Source organism: Buteo buteo, chromosome 7 (assembly GCF_964188355.1).
Source record: "Buteo buteo chromosome 7, bButBut1.hap1.1, whole genome shotgun sequence".
NCBI classification, from domain to species: Eukaryota; Metazoa; Chordata; class Aves; order Accipitriformes; family Accipitridae; genus Buteo; species Buteo buteo.
The window spans coordinates 397,999-419,192 of NC_134177.1; the positions used below are offsets into that span (position 1 = coordinate 397,999).

A 21,194-nucleotide genomic window follows, 5' to 3' on the forward strand; every position below is an offset into this window, starting at 1 on the left:
AATACTAACAGATTAAGGACTAAAACATAGTCTAGTCATTACACCAATTACAAATGTCATGTCAACAAAAAAAGCTACTATTTTGATCTCACCACGATGATGTGATACAAATAAATGGATCTGTTAAAGATGACTCTCAAAATTACAAAGTAAAAATAATGGATTATATCTACCAATTTCACTGACAATTCTATAAAGACCCTGTAAGTTTGTTACAATGATAAATAATATTCCATTCACCTAGCACTTTCCAATTAAATACCTCTGGGACTCAGCCACATTCAACCAGCTCCAGACCACAGTTAGTATTAAAATTTCCTGACTTGCCAAGAACAAAAAAGTATGGAAATACAGACCAAATGTTGTATTCAATCATCATGCAGTGACAGACTGGAACGGAACACTGATCAGCTAGCTCTCAGTCCTGTTTCAACCACTAGAAACCAATATGCTAAAATATACAATTTTTTTTTGCATTGGACTAACAACCCATTACAAAATACATTAAAAGACAGTCTTGTCATCAACTTCTTATGCTTATTTAAAATGTTTGCTATTAATCTTCATTACAATTTTTTAAATTCCAAACACATGAATTAAAGACAAAACTCTTCATATCAAATAGTGAAAAATGGTACTTCTATTGCCTACTTTGTGCATGCAGATTGTGTTAAAACACACAGGCGCTTTTTTCATAAAAGCCCTCTTTTGGAATAAAACTCACGCATATGATCTTCCTTTCAAAGCAACTTGCCATACAATTTAACAAACCTACATATGGTTTGCATTGTGTATTTCTTCTTTAATATTCATGAAAACAAAACATTGCCCTGTAAAATCCAAATTGTCTTAGAATTAAACCAAATTGGTAAGCTTTTTGTCTTTATTTTGAAATACCTGTATTTAAATGCTTTACACTGAGGTGATCTTCCCAGGATTTTAAAAACATTTATTTCATTTCAACTTAAAAATGAAAATTCAATATAAGGGAAGAGTTTGCAGGATGCATTTCGGTCTAGCAGAGATGATCTGGCAGGTCAAGACTCTTGCACATCCCATCTGGAATTACACTATCAAACGAATACTCATTCAAATGACTCAAAGGAATGAGTCATTTGTAAACTGCAATCTCTCAGCAGTTAACTTTTTTTTTTAAGCTGTGGTTTAAATAAAATTTCATGTATTGATTAAAATTTTAAAGACTGGCATAGCTTTGTCTCAAAGACCCCAAGGTAAAACACCAAAAGCAGCTTTTGCAACTTTACTTTTTTGTAAAAAGGCTGGACACTGATTGACTAGAAAACATTTCCCTTCTGCCAGTATCTAAAATGCTATCTAAAAAGGCAAGCTGCAACACTGACATGCACAATAAAGTCAGGACAAATGTCATGTGTGTATCATGTGAAATTTTTGCAGTGATATCTCTTTCCGTATGGCCCCCAGAGGTATTTTAGTTAAGACTTCTTTTTCTTCCCTGCTGTTCCTAGTGCAGTCATCAAGAAAAAACCACCACTTCAAAATAGACAAAATTATTCGTTATGAGAAAATTTGTGCTCTGCAACCAAAAGCCTAAAAGCAATTTTGGAGCTTGGGATGAAGATGCCCGAGTGAGTTGAGCTGGAGCCAGTCAGGCAGGTTGTTGGCCATTACAAACTATCAAATATATTTGAATTGTTTTGTGCAAGGAATCTGCAAAGGCTGTGAACCAAGTGGCACCACTCCACATTTGGATACAAATCTACAGTTTCTCCCAACACTACCTCAAAGGCAGAGACTTCAGCTATACAGGGTCAGCTTAATTTCTGATGGTTCTGCATTATGCAAGCGCTCTTTAAATACAGTCAAGATAATCTTACTACAGAGTGTTTTATCTACCTGCAGAAGTGAAAACTGAACTTCACATATTTTCAATACACCTGTTTCATTACGGTTTTTAGGGAGTTCATCTCGTATCTGCCAGAGGGCAAAAGCATGAGAATAACAGAAGTTTTTTAACTTGACTTTTCTTTTCCTTAGGACGCATTCCTGTTAATTTCTAAGCTTCTTTCCACCGTCATGGGTATTAAAACATGAAGGCCTAATCTTCAAGTTTTAACAATGCTTGTGTTAAGGGGATACTTTTTCACCAACAAGGAAAAAGAATAGTAACAAAGGTACCAGAGTGGAGGACCAGGTTATGCACAGCAAGGTAAGTACAAAGCTAGTACCAGTGATACACCAAAGTATCAACACCTCATTACTCAGTTATTGCTTAGGATTGCATATACTTAGAACCATCATCCTACTGCAGTGGTTACTGTGGTACGTGCTTTTTAATACTCCACTTTCCTTTCAGCACGCAGTCATTCTGCTTTTTAAAGATGCAAGATGTCGGTGGATATTTCCACCATACAGGAAGGCCAGAGTACAGATCTGTATGCAAATCTGAGAAGAATTTGCCTTTAGGATTAATTATTTCTATAGCAAAAAGAGCCATGCTTAGTAATGTGATTATTAATATGCAGGGTTTTTTTCAGCCTACTAAAATTAACTGGAACATTTTATCCATTAATCATGTAATCTCATTTCAAAAAAATCTCAAACTCATACAGTCCAGAAAGAACTTTCAGATCAAATTTCCCCATTTGTTGTTTTATAGTCAGAATCTGTACCAGCCATAGTGCAGCAGTAGTACTGAACATCGTGACAGATAACATAGCTCACAAAGGTGCACAGACTGGATGCTTTCAAAGTACATGCTGCTGTGCTTAAGCTGCTTTAATTTGAGGTTCTCATATGTGTAGGTAGTTCTTTGGTTTTGTTTTTTAACAAGCTCATCTTAAATTGCTCTTCACATAAGGTTTAGATAATACGAGGAAAACAGTAAAACTGTAATATCCCCTCAGTATCTAACAAAGAGTTACTTCCAGTTTGCTTTATACCTTTACAAATTAATTTACAAATTAAATTACTTACAAATTGTAAGTAATAGTATGCATTACTTTTTCAGTTTGTCTTCTTTACAGCTTCCTGTTTTTTCTAGAAAAATGAATCAGACATTTGTTTCTCCAAGATAAAAAAGACTACTGAAAATATTGTTCTAGTAGAGGCCATCCTGACAGAAAAAGGAAATGTTCATGAGACAATATCCTCAGCAAAAGGCATGGTTTTAGTAAAGCAAACGAGACAGTACGCCAAAACTACTCAAATAAATGCAAACCTATGTCTGTATCTACAGGAAAAGTAGTACAAACTGGAAAATGACAGTACTTCTGTGTCTTAACTGCATCCCCATTTGTTTTACATGCAATTTTACGCTTCTCTTTCACCTTTTAATGTGCTACTCTGTTACAAGAAACATCTGTGATAATTGCTAAAAAACAGCATGTCAAAACCTCAAAATTTAATGGATGTTTTGAGAAGTATTTGACTATAAATATACTGCACCAAATATTGGAATCAATTGCAATGCCTAAGTTTTGGCAATTATTTGACAAGAAATTCAACACAAGAACCTCCATATAAAAATCTAGTGTAATATATAATGTAGTAACTATAATAACCTCTTAAATCTGAGGTGTTTTTTAAAAAGCGGACCATCAGACATGAACAGGATTACTCCTTTTACCTACCACAACCCCAGATCATGCAAGAGCTGCTTTCTGGAACATATAGCACCTGAAACCACATCTGATGCCACAGACTGTTCATATATTTCCATGTGGCAACACAAAAAGGTGACCTGTCACAGTAGCAAGAAACTTCACCCAAAGGTTTGGCAATGGAACACCATGGCAAGCCTGTTTCTGTCAAGTAATTCACAAGAGATGGCAGATCTAGCTGTTGATATAATTAAACAGAATTTAAGGAATCAAAGTTAGATCATCCGTCTGTCCTCAGAGCAAGTCTACCATGGAAAGAAACTAAACCTAATAATATGAATCACTCAGTCACTGCAGATGACTGCTTAAAATAATGTTTCTCCATAGATTTGGGTGACTATTAGCATGGTTAATAGCAAGAGCTACCTCTTCTTTACAATTTATGGACTAGAACTGCAAAGTTATTTGTGAACTTACTGCACAGTAAATTACACTAGACAAATGGGTATAGAAGCCTACAAATTTATATTTCTATTGTAATATTCTCATTATACACACATAACACTCATTACACTGTAAAAAGGCAGGATATTAAAACAAGATTTCTGCCTATCAGAGAAGTTTCTGCAACTGTGTTAAGAGGAAGAGCAGGGTCCAAAAAACTTAAGTTTTTATGAAATGTAAAGTGGATTATATGAAGGAGTTGTCTCTAATAGAAGGGGACTGGACTGGATTCCTGCTACATCCTATGCTGCTACAAAATAGTCACCGTAAACTGAAATTACATGAAACAGTCCCATGGCAAAAAATTTTTTGCAGACCTGTTAGTGTCAATGACTCAGATTTCCCATTTTCAAGAACACAAGGTTTTTTTTTTTATATTGTCACAAACAAACAAGGTTGACAAAACTCTCCTGTAATTTGCATACATGAAAAAACTTAACTCTCAACATTTTTGCAAACTTCTGGTCTGAACTTTTTTTAGGGTGTGTGTGCTGGTTTGGCTGGGATAGAATTAATTTTCTTCATAGTAGCTGGTATGGGGCTATGCTTTGGTTTTGTGCTGAAAAGTGTTGATAATACAGGGATGCTTTTGTTACTGCTAAGCAGTGCTTACACAGAGCCAAGGCCTCTTCTGCTTCTCACCCTACCCCACTAGCGAGCAGGCTGGGGGGGGCACAAGAAGTTGGGAGGGGACACAGCCAGGACAGCTGACCCCAACTGACCCAAGGGATATTCCAGACCATATGATGTCATACTCAGCCTATAAAGGCGGGGGGGGGGGGGCGGGAGAAGAAGGAAGGAGGAGATGTTCAGAGTGATCGTGTTTGTCTTCCTACCGTTACACATGATGGAGCCCTGCTTTCCTGGAGATGGCTGAACACCTGCCTGCCCATGGGAAGTGGCGAATTAATTCCTTGTTTCACTTTGCTTGCATGCACGGCTTTTGCTTTACCTTTTAAACTGCCTTTATCTCAACCCACGAGTTTTCTCACTTTTACCCTTCCGATTTTCTCCCTCATGCTGACGCAGGGCAAGTGAGTGAGCGGCTGCGTGGGGCTTAGTTGCCGGCTGGGGTTAAACCACAACAGGGGAGAAGCTATAAGGCCCCAACTACTCACTTGGAGTTGGCTGACACCTTCCATCTCATTAGAGTAAACTCAGCTTTAATTTCTTCTCATCCTAGCACTGCCTTCAGTGCCTGGTGGATGCCCCCGTCCCTGAAAAAAAACCCCAACCAAACCAGGAGAACACGCGGCTGTACGTTGTAATTTCTGATGATACTGTGCTAATTTTAAAGATGCAATATTTACACACCTTTTTCATTTTAATTATTTTTGTTTCAATAGCAGTTGTCTTCCCAGTCAGAGAAATCTCAGTTAAAAAGCCCTTACAGAATATGAATGGGAAAGACACATACATGGTCACAAGGTGGACAATTAATCTTGGGGAGAGCAATTCAAGTTACTCAGACTAACTAGCTACTGAAACATTCTGCTTCTTATTAGTTTTCATTAAAGTAATACAGCAGCCTATATTTTGAGAATTTTAAAGTCTTCTTCACCCAAAAGCAGCATGATGATTGGCCCCATAACTTGCAGGTGCCCTTCCAAGGTGTCACATGCTCCAAGCCCACGGTCAGCTATAAACCCCTCTACATCCCTGTACTACTGTTTCAAGATGTTGCTGGCAGGGGTCCATGCTCCATACACTGCTTCTATCAGCACTAGACTGGTATTTGCTCTGGAACCTGAAAAGCAAAACTCCTACACATATTTTAGCTCCTTTTCTTTCTATTTTTATTCTTTCTGTATGCTTTATCTTACCTTTGTAAGAAGTTCAAAATAATTAATTCTGTTTAAAGCAAAACCAGGTAGAATCAATTAGAGCATGTTTTCCAATGGTGTACTTAACATGCCATTTACTTATTTAATAAATTCAAGAAAACAACCAAGTGTTTTTTGAAAGTCCCTTTTCAGTAGCCTAAAATAACTAAATTATAACCATTCCATCATATCAAGTACTTTGCATATCCTAAAATAAGACTGCTGTTCTCACAAAGAGAAATATGCCAAAGAAGAAACTATACATTTGTTACTTGTATACTTGTTGTGTTTGTGTGTATTTGCTGTGTTTATGTGTTCCATCTCTGAAAAAATCCACCAGAAACCTGAGGAATAAGAAACCCCATAAAAGTCAAGTTTTGAGGCAAGAACTATTACAACATGCAGAACAGAATCATTTTTTCTCATAACAAGATAGAATCCAGGGGAAAAAAAACAAACCCTACATTCTACTCACTGCTGAAACACAGTTATCTAACAATACGCTGTGGCTGGGTGAGACAAATGGAGGCATCAGTGAACAAAATAAGCTTACTCATCATGTCAACAGGGTTATTTTAATTAACGTCAAAAGCCAAGCACATCTGGTGAAAGTCCAAGCTAAGAGGTCTCCACAGCTACTGAACACATCAGCACACAGATCCCCTTACTTCAGCTATTTGCAGGAAAAAATAATAATTACTTTTGGTACTAAAAATAGAAATTCCAAAGGGAAAAACCTTGAAAAGTAAACTTTTGCCTCATCTTGGTAAGTATTAAGCATTTAAACCAAACTGTTGCCTACAGAAGTTATGGAGAGTTTGACACCTCTCAGATCATTAATGACAACCTAAACTTAGAAAACCATTTAATGATTTTGGGACCCGTGTTTGGATAAATGAGGAATATTGGCAATATCAGTTAAGAATTTCAAATAAAAGCTTGAAACAATATTTGGACTATTAAAAAAGGATAAGAAATACTCTTATTAATCCTCTGTAGCTAATGGAGAATACTTTTCACATGATCTGTAAAATCAATACACCGTTTACACAGACCAAAGACATCACAGATTGCAAAATATTTCCTGCAAGCCAGTGATAAAGCAATGCATAAAATGTATTGTGGGAGGCATGTCCCATACTAGAGCATGTCAGCCTTTTGTTAGGGAACCAACAGGCTGGAATAGGGAATACAAATTCTCTAGGGGCATTCCTGACTTTCATGTTATCTTCTCTCTACTTGCACAAGGGACCAAAATGCAATCACAGTCACTGGCTACCAACTAAGAGGCAAACTGTTCAGTTAAGAGCACAAAAGGGAACTCTGAGAACAAAATCCCACCAACTGAGTCACTAGGGTTCTCCATACTTATTCAGGACTTGCTTGGTTTGAAGTATGGGTTGTATGATCCTTCTTGAGTAAGGGCAGAAGAGAAGAAATCATCCATCAATTCTAAATTTAAAGTTCTGGGACCCTCTTTTGTCTTTGGGCAGTCAAGAGATTGAATGCTTTCCATTGAACTTCCATTGAAAGACATACTCTCACCAACTCTAACCCTCCAAGCATGAACTGCAACATACCAGAAGAGTCCTGACACACGCCCCACCACCACCAGCAGCTCAGGCACCCACACAGCAACGTACTCTGTCATTCTGGGACCCCTGCATACCAGATGCAGGCAGTAAGGCTGCCTGATCTACCAGCCCTTTGTCACTGTGGGACTTGAGAAACAGGCAGCTGAATGTTTGTGCTGCAGTCAGAAGTGTCTCTCCAAAAGGACTGCACACTGAACAGAGCACCATCAGGTGTTGTGATCTCCAGCTACTGCTTTGCACTGTAGCCTTCCCCAGTCACATCACTGTCACAGATAAACCCCTGCAAGGTAACCAAGCACATGTTTCAAATCTCATGTTTCACACCTTCATGAAGCAGGGAGGCCTGGGTCCTCTGTTTCTGGATTCCATCTTGAAAATGTTTAAATAAATAATTCCTACTCACAAGAGTACTCTATCTCAAGTATGGATTTATGAGATCAAACTTTTCATTTGCAACAAAGAAAATCAGTGTAACAATCACCAATTTCATTTTGTAAAGCATCTTTTCCAAAAGAGATGTTTCATTGTACCAGGAAATTATCTAATTATGTGTTTTGAAACACTTTTTTAGATTGTAGAGGTGGTAAAAGACACTTTAAAAACCTATCAAAACAGCTAAGCTTCTGCCTTTCCATTACATTAACTTGTTTTTTTCTGCTGACTAATAAAGTCAAAGATGAACAAGTCCAACAGCACTTTTCAAACAAGAAAGCCCTCTGAAACTGTCTTAAAAAAATAAAAAATTAAAAACAAGCACCCAAACACTGAAGTGAACTATTAATGCCAAATTAAAAGTTGTCCAATTATGTGTGGCTGAGTGTGACACTAAAAAAAATGACCTGTTGCCTGTGTCTCAGACTTCCCAGAGAACTTTATTTTCCCTTTCCAGATGTAAATTGAAAGCAAGACAATAAGAACAATAACAAGCGTTCCCAAAGGTGAACAAACATATGGAATTTTGTCTGGGTGACCTTCTGCTGAGGCTCCACTACAGCTGATCACATCCACTATCTTTATACCAACAATTGTCTACAGAGGTCTTTACAAGGCTGTCAGAGTAACTTTGAAACTGAGCTTTTCATATTCTTAACCTATTTTTGGAAGGAACTTAGAGCAAATCATATTAAAAAATTAAATTAAAGAAATGTAAATAGAACATAATCAAAGTAAAAGTAATATGAAATCAATAGCTCCAGAAATTTTCATAAATAGATGCTTTGTCTGTTTGTTTGTTTCATTGGAATTGTGCCCCTCTCTTTTTTTTTTTTTTTTTTAAATGATGACTGATTCAACAATTTTCTGCTTTCAAGTTGGGCAGAATTTAAAAAGGATGCTTTTTTAATCCTGGGAGTGTCACAGATCTCAAACCAGGATCTTTCCTAGCTTTGACAAAGTATCTTTTACAACATACATACCCTTACTGACTATTCTCAGTGCTGAATCTTTAGAGAAACTTTAATTTCTTTTAAATATCAATAATTTCATGTTCCACTTGCAATAAGTTGTAAATAGTCTCATTAGAAAACTCTTTTACTCTAGTTATTCAATTTTACATTGTCCACTCTCTTGCAGTGGCATAATTTCATTGATTCTTCACTGCCATAAAGTCCTTCAGTAGCAGATAAAAATCAAAATGCCAAATATAAACATGAATAAAGAAGCAGAACCCTCTGCCACCTCCAATAAAAAGAAGTTTTGTCTAAAATTATAATCTACCATTTGGGTGATGTCAGGGCTGAGACAGTGATGGCAGCATCCATGAAAAGATCATCCCATGACCACAAAAGTCATCATTAAAGGAATGGCTGTCAAAAAGTTATACGAAGTATATCCTGTGCAGTATGAAGGGATGGCAAGAATCACTGGCATCACTATATCCCTCCTGCTAGCAAGGCTGCCATGTCAGGTAGAGGAGTCATAGATTGCATATACACACTTTTATTCAACATTAAAATCTAGTCCACAATTTTCACATTAACATCAAATCCTCATTTTTGACACGTGACTATGCAATTAAGCTGTATATATTTGCAAAAAAATTTTTTCCTAACTTCTCAAGGCAAAAGCACTTATATTTCTGTTTAAATATATACAGTAGAATGAGTAAAATGACAAACATGACTAGGAAAATGTAGTGTCAAAACCAAATGTGAAATAAAAAAACCTTTTGTGAAGAACTCCCACACTAAATTCTGCTCTTGTAAGCTCAAAAATGTTGACCTTTTACTACATTCCCCACAAAGCTGTACAATGATGACCACACAGTGCAGGCTGTACTCACTTACTGATGCAAAGCTTGCTTTGTTTCAGTCCCCAGCTATCTAACCTAGGTGAATAATGGCACCAGCAAGAGGCTGCAGAGAAGCATATCCACACAATGCAGCTTCCTATATGGCTCTAAAAGAAATCATACAGAATGGATGTTAATATTGGAAAAGCTACTTTTGTCCAAACTGTCCAACTAAGGAGACAATCCAAAGCCTTTCTCAAATGGTAATTACTTTTTTACTCCTGAAGCTTTTAAAAATATCATATTTTGAGAAAATTCTGAAAACATTTGCATTTCCACCTGAATGTGTACAAAATGCTGCTTAGGCAAACGACATAAAACAGTTTGGTTTTGTTCTTCTTCTTCCTTCCTTTTTAAAAAAGAAGACTCCAAACCCACATCCTCCAAATGATTTATCAGGTAAAGAGACCTTGGAAAATATAGTCTGTGAATCTAACAAACTCCAGTTGGGCAAGGTGCCTTCCTCTTACGTTTGTGAAGTCTGCTCCTATGAAAAATTCTGTTCTACCTCCAAGTGTGTTTGGGGCGTTGCTGTAGTTTGTACAAACTATAGTTAGTTTTTGTAAACATGCCCACAGGAGAAGCATATTAAAAAGCAATCAGCAGTCATCTCCAGGGATTTTGAACTCCTGCTGCTGGTAGAATGGTCAAGAATCACCAAAAACTGCACTACAACATCCTGGTGGTTAATGTCTGAGGTGCCCTATGGAAACGCAAGCTTTGTATCCACTTAGAATGGTAACACTGCAAAAGGATGTAAGCTTACATTGTAAGAAACAACTTCCACTGAGCAAAAATTTAGTGTTTATTCCTGTACACTATCTGCTTCAAAACACAGAAATTTTTCATTGACAAGAACAGATGCTGATCAGTTCTTAATGCATATGCCCTGCATTATCAATATCACTATAGATACTTCTGAGTTTTGTGCTAGTGCCTCAATCTTTAATATACTATTTCACATGAGCTACCAGACAGTGGGAAAAGATATTCTTCTAGCTTTACACACCACAAATGAAGGCACAAAGAGATTACGTGATTTCCTAAGAGTCACACACTGCAGCACAACAGGAACTGCACCACTGTTTCCTTCAACCTAGGTCAGCTTCCCAATGACTGCTACTTCCTTCTTCTCTGATCCTGCTGTATTTAAGGGCTTCGCAGTGAAGGTGAAGCCTAAGAAAACTTGTCAGTCAAGAATTTTTAAGAACTTCTTTAAAAAAAACACCACACAATTTAAGACTCCTAGTGGCCTTTAAGAATCTCACATAAACAGAAATCTCACAGTTCAAATACAATTTTTGATTTCAGAAACACAATACACTTTAATGCAACCTTTAAGAATTTCTTGACAGAAGACTGTTATTTCATTTTGTGATGCTTGCACCATTGCTCACCAATCAGTCATCGAAAAATAGGAACATAGAACATTTAGTAAAAACACCATCAGCAGGTAAACTAGGTTAAATTGATCGCAGGTAGAAAAAAAGGATTACTTATGGTACAGGAAAAAACTCAAATGTACCATGGAAGTGTCCTTCTATTCACAAACCTGAAAGACTGTCAAGAGTATTGAACCCCAAAAGGATTAGGGACAGATCAATACCCAATGAACAAAAAGTAGCATTCTGACCAAGAAAATAGCAAGGGGCCAGCAGATGTCGTATAGGGCATGGGCAGACAAACAAGTTACTGCAGGAAAAGCTCTGTCTGGACTTGTAACTCTACTATTGCTACGCTTACGCTGTAACTGCCTACATGCATCTATTAGCCATGAGGAAAGGCAAGACAGCTAACTCCTCTTTCACACCTCCCCTTAGATTGTAGTAATTTGTGGTGACACTCCAAGCAATTAGTTCAGTTTTAACACAATACATTCTGTTCAGTTCTCTAAGAAAGCCTGTATCTGTCTCTTCACTGTAGCTTCAGTCACATCTGCCTTAAAAATAGTCATAGGTAGGGAATACTGCAGTACGGTACAGTGTTCCCAAGTTTCACATTCTTGAAGAGTTCATACAACAGTCACCGGCATTAGCATTCATGCTAGGTCTGGACTTTGATTTAATCAATGTAAAAAAAAATATCCCCAAACAACAACAAAAAAACTCCCCATCCACCTCCACCCCACATCACGCCTACCTCTCTCCCTCTCTCTCTAAAACGAAGAGGGAAAATGCCACAAGCTTGTATGTTGAAATTCAGCCCACATGACATTTCCTTTGGATTTAATTGCTTCCATACAATTTGTATCTGCTAGTCACGCTACCCTCAGAGCACTAAATATGCTGTTACAAAGAAGCTCTTGTCCTGCAATAACCTCCTTAATCAAAGAGACAGACTTACGGGTAAAACCAATTTTCAACTTCATCCAAAGCATCCAAAAAGGAAACAAGTCAAAGCCTAACCACCGACTCTTCCAACATGATTTGAAGGAGTGAACAGTAAAAAGCTGGAAAAGACAGACTTTACAAATCGTACATTGTCAAATCTGCTCAAAGTTGGGCACATTCATCAACTTAGAAAGCAAATGGCTCTGGATATTGTCATCTATTTACCAATTATGGAGTAAAGATGGTCAGGCAGACCATCTTTTAGATGTTGACTATAGCAGCTCACGAAAATTATAAAAATAAACCTACTGCTCATTTTTCTTTCTTTGAGCAACCCAAACCATTAGTAAAGCCAACAGCCTTTCAGATGGTTCCAGAAAAAAGTTTTCATGGTAGCATTCTTAATTAACACCTGTATCTATTCTATACACATCTTTCTAAAAATATTATAACTTATATTCTTTTCTAATGATTAATGCATAAAGCAATTGTATTTTCAGCTTATATCACAAGATGGATGCCAGACAGTTCTCATCCATTAATGCACAAATATTCCTGGACTTTGGGTTTAACACTAAGACTAAAGGAGTAATTTAAGACAAATGTAATTAAACCAATGCAATCCTCTGCATGCAAATTATTCATTTATTAGCTTAAAAGTATGCATCAGTACAATATATCCCATTTTGTATCAACAAACTAGTGTGTATAGCAGGGTTGTCATCAGTTTCCTTAAATCATTTGGAACTGCATACACCTAAATTTAGTGCCACTTTTGTGTCTAGACAGCCCTTTACAATTAACTGTCTTAAATATTTCCCTCAAAGGAAACCCTTCTTGGTAACACTTCCAGGGTCAGCGTAGTCGTGCTTAAAGATTTCTTCACTGACACTTTGCAGCCAAGTCAAAAACATAGCTTGTATCCTAACTCACAAAACCTGACAAAAGAGGGAATTGGATCACATCCTGTAAATTGAATGTGTTCTCAACACAATTTTATTCCAGATCTGCTTTCATCCTCAGATTTTATTAAACACCACATTAACCATCAAATTTTATTAAGCACCACAGGAGACATGACTTTAGATCCTGAGAAAAGAGTCTATTGATCGTGAAAAGACATTGTCTTGGACCAGAAAACGAATAATTATTAGCTTTCATGGGAAACTCTGTAGCCATTCCTACTACCAAATTCAGAGGGGAAAAAAGTACCTCATAAATCCCTGGTGGTCTTTTAAGTTTTTAAGAGGAACTCCAACGTCAATATAGGAATTAGCTTAATTTTTCTTTTCAGCTAGGCTTTATAAATTTATATCAAAAGAACTTATTTGTTTATCCAGGTCCAATGAATCACTCTAATTTTGAAGTAATCTATTCCACATATTTATAATTGTCAATGGGAAGAAAAACTTTTTCACACACAAAATGTGAATTCTTGGCTTGATCACCAGAAAAAAATAAATGGTTCTGCCCCACTTCTCCTGAAAAATGCTAGCAAGTGTACTCAATTAAAAGCAACGGAACTTCAAAGATTATGCAAAACACAAATTTTAACCCATGAAATAGTTCAGCCAGACAATTCCCTGTAAGAGAAAGAATTACACCTGTTTCACTATCAACTTTGTAACCTACAGTAGTGAAACCTATCCAAGCTTGCAGTTTGTGCATAACAATCTGATCACATATATTGTCCATTCATTTTGCATACCATTTTAATTGTCCTTTATTTCTCAGCATTTTACTTCCATATACTCCTTTGCATTGACAGAAGCACAAAGAAATTAAATTACTACGGTCAAACTTTTGGTTTTTCCCTGTGGAGACCATTGCAGGTCTGTTTTTAGTTCAATTCACTACTGATGTACCACTGAATATGGAAGTTAATCTATTAAATCTTTCAAATCAACAAAAGAAATAAAACTAAATAAATAAATGAAAAATTCCATGTCAGTACTGTTGTACTTAACAGCTAATCATACGGAATTGTCTTAGGCAATATATATACCCAATTAAAATGTACTTGTAAAAGAGCCATCTAAAATTTGAAATTAACAAACATCTTCAGAAACAAAAAAAATCAGTGTAGGCTTTCAAGTGATCACATGAACTTCACTGTTTGCTCTATCTGAACATTCCTATCAAGTTACATGTTTATATCAAGCTGAATACAATCATGAGAATTTACCCATGATTTAGTGGAACATATTGATAAGAAAACATTATTATAAATCAAAAAGGTACCTAAAAACTATCAGGAAACAGCATTTCCTTCATGTAATATTAAAAAAATAAAATTAACTTTGTATGCAGATTATTATGAAATAATTACTGTTACAGTTTGTCAGTGCTTATTATTTAATATATTTGCAAGTACAGTAATTAAATTAAGCTCATACAGATGTATCTGAAATATGGCTGCATTCTGTACATACATATTAAATTGAGAAACTTTTAAAGCTGTGATGACTGAAATGCAAGTTCTGACTGCAGTCATAGGCATGCAATTCTAATGAAGCAGAACAGCCTACAAAGTATGTAATAGCAAGAATATGGACTAGTGTATATGCCTTTTATTAGTATGTCCCAACAGTAACTTTCAATATCAACAGTTCTTTAATAAAACTTATTAAATACTCTGGTGGTTCCTGATACTATTGTTTTTACTGTACTTGAAAATGTACACACTTAATTTTGGGAGCATGTTCAAATTTATCTCTATAACTCTCCCTTACCAGAAATTTAGACACTATTTTGTACTGAAATAAAACAGTTATTCCTAAACAATGTATAAGGTCAATTTCTGAAATTCTTATTCTGTCCTCAGTTGGGCAAAAATCCTATCAAGGCCTAATATTTGCATTAAACTAACTAGCAAGCTAAAATAACTCTGTTTTGAGAGACAACTTTGAAATTCCATTGTTTTCCTTGCTTGTACATGGTGCTAGAGATCATTAAACCAAGAGAATATAACAATTTATTTCTAATCCTAAAATGATTCTTCCTAGTTTTGTATTTCATTATTTTAATGTGTAGGAATTAAATGACCTAACTGCCTATGTCTGAAGAGTTCATGTGCTGATCCTCTCTATTTGATTACATTAGAGGTCCCTTAGCCAAAGCCCAATCACTCAAGTTCTGCCAAAATGAGATCTGGCCCAATCTCAGAATCAAGAGGCTGAAATTACTCCATACACCATGTTGATCTCCCAGGAAGGTAGAAAACAATTCTCATTTGCACAAAAGTTAAGGAAGTTCTCTGGATTTATAACATCATCATTGAAACAGCATTTGAACTACAGACTCCAGTCAAAGGAGCAATCAGGTAGACCTCCAATGCTGTCAATCACAGCTTGCAAATTTAGTTTTGATGTGCACAGAACTTCCTAAGCACCTCTAAAATGAGTTACAAAGGTGATCTACAGTTGAGTTTCCATCAGTTAAACTTTGGTATTGTATCACAGCTTTCCTGTCTGTAACTGTAAAATAGCAGATACATGCATTCATTCCAGATAAAAGTCATTAGTAGTAATACATCTTGACACTGTCTTTCACGCCATAACTCATTTTTAATAAAGGAACGCCGGCAAGGAGAGGAGTTCAGGCACACAAAGTCCCACATAACCACTGGAGACAGGGAACAAAACAAATCCCCTAAAGTGGGGATTAAATGCTCCAAAAGCTGCATCCTTTTGTAAGTGTCTCTTCCTAATGCATGACACCAAAACCAGCCAGGATGCGTGGCCTCTTGCTTTCCACCATTTTTCTACAAGGACCAAAGCTACATAGGTGTAAGCCCCACCTTACTCATGTCCATGAGTAATTGTGGTCATAACTGTGGAACAATACTGCAAGTGTCATTCAAAGGTGCTGGTGTTTTCCCCATTTTTATCAGAACTTAACAGAGTAACTGTCTCATGCATCGTCCATCTCCTCCTCCATTTCTAGTTGTGTTAACTACAGTCCTGAGGCAGAAAAGTACCTCTGTTATGAACACTGTACAGCACCAAGCACAAAATCAATATAAAATAATAAAAACCCCTACAGAATTAACACAAATGGTTTTCAAGGAAAGGCTATATTTGGAAATCATTTGAGCACTTCAACTGTCTTAATACTACTTGTTTTGTCATTTTCAGAAAAAAGTTATCATAGTATTCACATTACTTTTCTTCTCCTGTTGTCCTGCTGAACATGCTCAGTAATGTAAAACTGATCATGTGTTAAATCAAGCTCCTCTACCAACAGAAACCAGTAGGAAAAAATCTGAACTTGTCAAGTAAATAAATTATTGAAAGTAATTAGCCTTCTTTCCCCTTGAGCAGGATTTACTGGCAAATACGTCCTGGTATGGCAAATGTTCACTGCAACTTTTTAGAAAACACTGTGATAAAGATAACAGTTTCACAAATCTGTTCACTGCAAACGCTGTGTTCTCTATATTCTGTTTACCTTCTGAAATGAAATCAGAGTCTGACTAAAGCACTGTACACACACTGAGAAAACATTAAAATCTTAGTCTTCATTTTAAATACAAGGCTGTACGACCTAAAAACAAATTGATGGAAAGTAATACTTGAAAAATTCTTTTTACAGAGTATGTGTACACAGCTCAGCATGTGGATCAATACGCAACTGATATTCCCGTTTAACAACATAAGAGCTATGCAGGGCAGACAATGCCTGTCTTTCCAGAAACCCTTTTTATCAGAAATAATTCACACTTAAATTTTTTTCCACACATGCACACAGAGAGAAATGCTTTAGATAACATTGCTGGAAGTGTGTGTTCATTAGCCTGTTTTCCATCCCCCACTTCTGCAGTTTGGTATTTAATTACAGGGTGGAGTGGTCCCCAGGCTACTTATGTTTCTTCCAGTCACAGCCAGAAAATTTCTGCAGGAATTGACATGCAGGAGTGTGATTGCTTCAAGTTATAGCTGGTTCCCGGTCAAGAAGGTTAGCTCACTGTTCACTGAAAGTCCCATCACTACTTTTGTTTAATAATTCTTGGAAATATGTTTAAATACAACAAATTGCATTCTAAACTTTAACAGATAATAAAGGCTTTAACAGGACCTAATTTGGCTATTTGCTCTTAATTTCCTTCTCAATTTTCTTTTGCTAATGACTGTAAACAAATCTTTATCATTAAGCTGGAAAAAAATGGCAAATTTTTTTGACAGACAGGCCTTGAATATAGGAAAAGGTAATCTTGTATGCCTGGTTTGACCCAATAAGATTTTCAAGTACATAATCCAACTGAACCCTACATATTATTGCACATAGTTCTAAATGTTGCTTTCCATAAACAATCTTAGATCTCTGCAGAAAATTCTATTTTCACCTGAAAAACATTACACCACTTGCCAAGTATTAGAATTCATATGTGATTATTTTATAGCTAAGTATTAATCCCAACAGCATTGACATATAAAGAAATACATTATAGGTATAAATACATTATTCCAATTAATTTTTATAGGAATGAGAAAAGTCCTGTTGGATAAATAAAACTGGGGAAACAAAACTAGGTAATAAATTACACACACAATGAAATTTTTGTTTCATATATGAAAAAGGATGTCATTAATGAGAGTATTACTGTTGACACGATTTGGAAAAAAATGAAAGATACTTTGGGGTTTTATCTATAGCTTTTTTTTTTTTTTTTTTTAAATAAGGGACTTGCATTTTTGGCCTAAGCAACAAGAATCCACCAGCTTGGAAAACTCTGTCTCTACATCAGAAATGTGTGACAGGAAGGTGAAACCACATGAGCTCATTTTGATATTAGTAAAAAACCGACTGGCAGACAAAGATTATGTTATGTAATTTTTAGCCAGAGGTATCCAAAAACACCTGCTAGCCAAGCCCTAGCAAGAATTTATATAAAATATTTATTTACGAATGATCTGTTACAGTGCTCTTATCAGTCAGCTGCTGTTTCTCTGTGCTGCTCTATCAAGAAAAATACATGCAAAGCACAGAACAACAAGATCTTCTCATTCAGGTGATAAACCAGATTAATGAAAAACTCGTAATTTGGACCCTGGTACATGTCCACCCAGTATTATAAACCATATACAGTAACATGCAGAATGGCAGATAGAAACAAAATGTATTTTTGTGCTTTGCTAGTAACTCAGAGTATGACAAGAGGCAAAAAAGTAAACTCTGTGCAGAGTAATTAGAAGATTGAGCTCTTGAGTAACCCTTTGGATATTCCAAAGCCACAAGGCAAAGAAATTGTTACAGAATCATGTAAATTATGCATTTAATCAGTTTTCTAAATATTAAATATCATCTATCTTTGCCAGTCCCATCATGCAATGTCTATATGCCATTTATTATGGCTGAATACACACACACGGTTGAGTATGAACTACTCTTCTGACTGAGAAGGCCATAGTAAACGAGTAAATGATGTCCTGTAACCCTGGCAGTTTAAATCCCTCAGTATCCTTAGGTAGATGTTTCATCAGTAAATGTTTTATTTCATTAGTGAACATTTTGTCAATGCATATTTATTGGGTTAATACAGTGCCGCTTAATCTGCAATGAATCTGGACCAGAGATAACAGAATCTACCAAAATAAGGCACTGTTGTCTTACCACATATAAAAATTATTACATATCTTCAGGCCTATTAAACTGCTTTGAATCAAATTTCAAACGTCATAAATAAAACACTCTGGCCAAAAGTTACTGGCCAGATGGGACAGGCAGTTATGTTACCACACTTCTCAAAATCTATGACTAAAATAAGGAAGCCTCCTCCCGTGTCCCTAAAGATATGGATACTATAAATATAATACACACCACTTGTACCACTAGCAGTGCATTCCGTTTGTGAAAAGCCACCCATGAAACGAACACGGTGGTTTCGCAGTTAAAAGCCTGGACTGGAGACCTGAGAGCCCAGGTTATGTAGTTCCCCCATCCACAGCCTGGTTTACCTCCAACAGGTCACAGACACACAGTGTACTGTTCCCACATTCTGGAAAACTCCCTGGAACAACTCCTATTAAACTTCTTAAAAAAAAAATAAATTAGTTTCTGAATCTTGGACGTGAGACGAAGCAGCAAAGAAATACGGAACCGACAGTTTTACAGGCAGGGCTTCCCCCCTGCTCTGGAAGCAGCCATCCAGCCCGCGCCCGACGGCTCGCTTCACCTCGACCGTCTTCCTCGCGGGAAGGAGTTTCCTCGCATCCACCTCAGCCTTGGAAGGTCTCGGCGCCCCCCGCCGCCCTCACCTCACGGCGAGGCTTCCCCCCCCCGCCCCCGCCGCCCTCACCTCACGGCGAGGCTTCCCGCCCCCGCCCCCGCCGCCCTCACCTCACGGCGAGGCTTCCCGCCCCCGCCCCCGCCGCCCTCACCTCACGGCGAGGCTTCCCCCCCCCCCCCCCCCCCCGCCGCCCTCACCTCACGGCGATGCCCCCCCCCCCGTCCTCCCGCCGCCGCAGCTCGCGTCGGCCGGCCCGGCGACCAATAACCCCCCGTCGCGCTCCTCTGCGCCAGCCCCGGCTGGCCGCCGTGAAACTTGACCGACAACCCTCCCCCGGTGCGGACCGGGCCGCGGCAACCGCCCTCCAGCCCGAGACTCCGCGCCCGCCCCGGGGCTGCAGCCACCGCCGGGCGCAGGAGCTCCCCGCCAGCGCCCCCGCAGCCGCCCGCCGCCCCACTCACTTGAGGAAGTACCGCTGTCCCGTGTGCGTGAGCGCCATCTCCCAGCCGGGCGGCAGCGGCAGCTCGTCCGTCACGTCGTAGGAGCGCTGGCGGAGGTGCGCGTGCTGCGGCGCCGCGCCCGAGCCCACCAGCGAGGCGGGCGAGGAGTGGGAGCGGACGTGCTGCGCGGCGGCGGCGGGCCGCGGCGGGGGGCCGCCCGAGTCCGTGCTCGACTGCCGCGAGTGCGAGCCCGAGTCGGGCTCCTTGAAGAAGGACTCGGGCAGGATCTTTTTCCTCCAGGAGCTGGGCTTCGGGTTCATCACCGCGTTGAAAAGCGCCTCCAGCTCCGTGTCCAGGTCCTGCGTGACGTGGATCACCTGCTGCCCCGGCGGCGGAGGCGCGGGAGCGGGGTTCATTTTCACACCCGGCGGCCCCGACGGCGGGCGCGGGCAGGCAGTGGCCGGGGCCGGCCCCGCTGCAGGCCGCCGCCGAGAACGCGCCTTTCGGAGCCGGGCGGGCGGCTCTCCGGGACCAGCGCCGCTCTGTCGGAGCGGGCGGGCGGCGCGGGGAAGTGCCTCTGCGCCCCCGTCGGCAGTGTCGGTGTCCCGGGCGGCCGGCGGAGGGGCGGGCGGGTCAGCCCCCGGGCAGCGCGGCGCCCTCCCCCGGGCCGGGCCGCGCCGGGCAGCGGCGGGACGAGGGCAGCGCCAGCCCCGCCCGCCCGCCCCGCGGCGGCCCCGCCCGCCCCCGCCTCCGCCTCGCTCGCAGTTATGCAACTGCCACGGAAACTTTGGGTACTCGGAGTCGCTGTGGGGCGGGGGCGGGTTCCCCGCCTAGCAGGGGGACCCTCAGGGCGGCGGGGCCACGGATCAGACCCGGCCCGCCCGAGTGTCCCTCCGCACCCGCCGGGATCGGGGCAGGGGACCGCCGGAGTCTCCCTCCGCGCCCGACGGGATCGGGGCAGGGGACCGGCGGGGTGTCCCTCCGAGGCCGCCGGGATCGGGGCAGGGGACCGCCGGGGTGTCCCTCCGCGCCCGCCGGGATCGGGGCAGGGGACCGCCGGGGTCTCCCTCCGCGCCCGACGGGGCTGGGGCCGGGGACTGCCCGGGTGTCCCTCCGAGCCCGCCGGGGTGTCCCTCAGAGCCCTGGCAAGAGGGTCTGTCCTCGGGCCGCCGCTGCCCCCGTCCCGCACGGAGTTAGCGGAGGCCGGGGGAAGGCGGCGCCATGGAGGCCGGGCGGGGCGTTCCGGGTGAGCGCGGCGGCCGCGCTCGCTGCCGGCCCGGGCCACGGCGCGCGGCGGCGGGCCCCAGGCGGCCCGCGGGGGGCCGCAGGCGGCTCGTTGGCGGGAGCGGCTGGCCTGGCCCGGCCCGGCCCGGCCGTCGCCCCGGGGCCCGCAGCAGGCGGAG

At 40.3% G+C, this 21,194-nt stretch overlaps 1 protein-coding gene across 1 annotated transcript in view; it reads right to left on the reverse strand.

Moving 5' to 3' along the window:
- WWTR1 (WW domain containing transcription regulator 1) overlaps nucleotides 1-20,498 on the reverse strand; it is an 80,827-nt gene extending 60,329 nt beyond the window's left edge. Inside the window, exon 1 of the mRNA XM_075031164.1 lies at nucleotides 19,813-20,498. Within this exon, the coding sequence (XP_074887265.1) occupies nucleotides 19,813-20,207 (395 nt within the window). The 5' untranslated portion in view covers nucleotides 20,208-20,498. The remainder of the gene's footprint in view (nucleotides 1-19,812) is intronic.
- Nucleotides 20,499-21,194: the final 696 nt, after the last annotated feature.